At 36.3% G+C, this 3,207-nt stretch overlaps 1 protein-coding gene across 1 annotated transcript; it reads left to right on the top strand.

The window, feature by feature from the left end:
- Window positions 1-263: 263 nt before the first annotated feature.
- Window positions 264-2,672, top strand: LOC105226109 (protein toll-like). Its single transcript, XM_049449003.1, has 2 exons — window positions 264-2,447; window positions 2,512-2,672. Exon 1 carries the CDS (start codon window positions 440-442, stop codon window positions 2,432-2,434), a length of 1,995 nt encoding a protein of 664 aa, XP_049304960.1. The 5' UTR covers window positions 264-439; the 3' UTR covers window positions 2,435-2,447; window positions 2,512-2,672.
- Window positions 2,673-3,207: the final 535 nt, after the last annotated feature.

Raw genomic sequence — 3,207 nt, 5'->3', positions numbered from 1 at the left:
TCCCAAAGGAACAAAAATTAATATAAATTTTCTACTAGAGCGCAAATTTCAGTCAGTTTTACATAAAACTCGTTATTTAGAAGTGACAAATTGCAACAATTTTACGCACGAAATCTATAGGAATGGCGATGTGCGGGAAATTCTAATAAATATGATGGAGCTAAATAAGGTAACACTTGTCTATAACACTGACTTTGGTAGAAAACCAACGGAAGATTTTCTTCAATTTCAAGATGTCTCGCACCTACAATTAATTATAAAATCAACAGCAGATATTATAAGCATACCAACTGACATATTTTCTAAACTTGACCAACTGGAAACGCTTACGCTTAGCGTGCAAGGTCTAAGAAACCGGTACCTATCGCTGAGAGAGTTGACTGCAACATATTTTGAAAACCTCACTGAACTCAGACAGCTTGACTTAGCCGGAAATTATATGCACTCTTTGGAGCGAAATATCTTCGCAGCGCTAACGGAATTGAATTATTTGAATTTGAGCCGTAACAACATTTACGAATTGCCCAAATATCTATTTAAAAAGCAGCGTCAACTTTTAATACTGGATCTAAGTCACAATTCATTGATATATCTATCGCCACAACTTTTCGATCAAACTCCTTTACTATGGCAGTTGAAACTTGGTGGTAATCGATTATACAGCACCACAAATCTTATGGAAACTCTGAAACCGCTACATTATCTACATAAGCTAGACTTAAGTCAGAACAAATTGCAAACTGTTTGGAGCACCGAGACTTCCGTCAATACAACGCCAAGTTTACTGAAAATATTTCGATACAGGAATATGGGCATAAATGTGGCTTTAGCCGACGGTCTGAATTATATCATAAAATTGAAACCAGAAAATTACGAAGGTGACAAGCTTAACTCAATAGAAATCAATTTAAGTGGCAATCGTTTGCGTGAATTCTCTTTAGATTGGCTTATAGCAGAGGAAATTACATGCCCTTTTGAAATAAACCTAGAGAACAATTTGATTAAAAACATGTTTGCTTTACAAAAGCTGTTCAGTACGACTGACGATTGTGTGCGCGAAATCAAAATGACTGGTAATCCGGTCGAGTGTGATTGTAAGTTTGCTGGGATTTACAGTGAAAACTATCGTTCGCTGTTCAATGGTTTACAGTGCGTTCAGAGGTCAACCAAAATAATAACAGATCTTACGCAGCTGGAACTCAATGATCTGTGCGCTTGGAAACCGGTAATGTGTCCCAGCAAATGCAATTGTTACACACAATCGGAATTCCTGCAAATCAGTTGCAAATGTTCGCAACATATCGAACAGCTCCCGCGTCCCGAGCAAGTTGGGCTCAAGAGTTCGGTACTAGATATTAGCGATAATAATATCGTTGTATTGCCGCTAAACACCACCTTCGGCTATAGTAACGTTTCCCAACTCAACGCGTCGTACAATAAAATCACGGACATAAATATCACTCAACTTCCGCCCAATTTGACGGTTTTGGATCTGCGAAATAATCGTTTAAAATCTTTAAATGATGAATTTTTGCGTACATATCTCAATGACAGTACAACACTGCAATTTCTCTATCTCAGTGAAAATCCTTGGTATTGCGACTGTAGCGCGCAGCAATTGCTGTACACCATACGTACAAATCGGACACGCATACCCGATATTGACCAGTTACTCTGTGAAAATCTACAAAACGTTACACTCCTAACAGCAAATCTGACAGAATTGTGTTTAACTCCTATTAATGTTGAATATTATCAGCGCTTGATTGCAACTATGATTTCTGTGTCGTTAACCATTATTATTTTACTTTGCATTATCATACTATTCTATAAATATAAATTGGAAGTGAAAGTCTGGCTTTATGGCCACAACATATTGAGATCTTGCATTCACGAATGTGAACTGGATGATCATAAAACATTCGATGCTTTTATCTCATATGCACACCAGGATGCAGACTTCGTCAACCATACATTACTGCCGCAACTCGAACAGTGCGAACCACCATTTCGTGTATGCACACACGAACGCAATTGGCTGGCTGGCGCTTATATACCTGAACAAATAATCGAATCAGTGGAACAGTCACGTCGGACGATCATTGTGCTCTCGCAGCACTTCATCGAGTCGGATTGGGCGCGTATGGAGTTTCGCACAGCGCATCAGTGCTCGTTGAACGAGGGTCGTGCGCGCATTATAATGATCAAATATGGGGAAATATCGAACAGTGAGTTATTGGATAGAGAACTTAAGGCATATTTGGATATGAATACATATCTCGATTGGCAAGATGTCAGATTTTGGGACAAATTACGCTATGCCATGCCACATAAAGTTGGTAGAGAGAGTATTTCCAATATGCTTGCAGTTAATCGTAGAATTTATGTTATGGGACAGTTTGAGATGAATCGTTTGCGTGTCGAGAGAGCATAATAATTGGAGGACGGTAAGATTTATCACAAATGTATATATATTTATAAAAAATACAAATATATTATATTTAATTGCAGTTACTTAATGAAATCTTCCCTTTCTTCCGTGAAACAAAGGGTTATTCAAAATATTGCTACTAAAAGAAAGATAAAAAAATCCATCATCCACCAAGCAGTGGTAATCGCGCAAACTCTTCAATCCCATTTTATTCTATTTCAAATAACTTTTTAATAAATTTTTCTGCATAATTGTTACAAATAAAAACACAACGATATATGTTTATATATATTTCATATTATTTACTCAAAACTGTAAACAAGAAACAAAGCGTAAGTTCGAGTAAAATCGGATATTTTATGAATAGTCATTAAAGGTGCAATACTAAATTGCAATGATGAATGGTACTATCTGGTGGTGGCAAAAATTAGGTTAAATAAATAAAAAGATTCCTAAAATTGCACCTAGTCCAAAACCAGCAACAATGCTACAGACGGTTGTGATTACTGTGAACCTACTGAGGTAATTTCATTCTTATGACTTTTTATATTTGAAGTTTCTTTGAATTAGCGCAGTTTTGTACTATTTCGATATGTGGCTACAGAATATAATAAGAAAGTTTTTATAAAGTGATTTAGTGAATAAATATTTTTTCCAAACTATTCAAGCAAGGATTCAAATTCCCACCGGACAAATTATGTGAACTATTATGGCTACAGCGTGAAAATGTGTTAAATGGTATGAAAACCCAGCTCTTATCCCATATAACGGTTTTG

The sequence above is a fragment of the Bactrocera dorsalis genome, chromosome 1 (assembly GCF_023373825.1).
Source record: "Bactrocera dorsalis isolate Fly_Bdor chromosome 1, ASM2337382v1, whole genome shotgun sequence".
Taxonomy (NCBI): domain Eukaryota; kingdom Metazoa; phylum Arthropoda; class Insecta; order Diptera; family Tephritidae; genus Bactrocera; species Bactrocera dorsalis.
The sequence above is the reverse complement of the archived record's forward strand: the minus strand, read 5'-3'. Positions and strand labels throughout refer to the sequence as shown.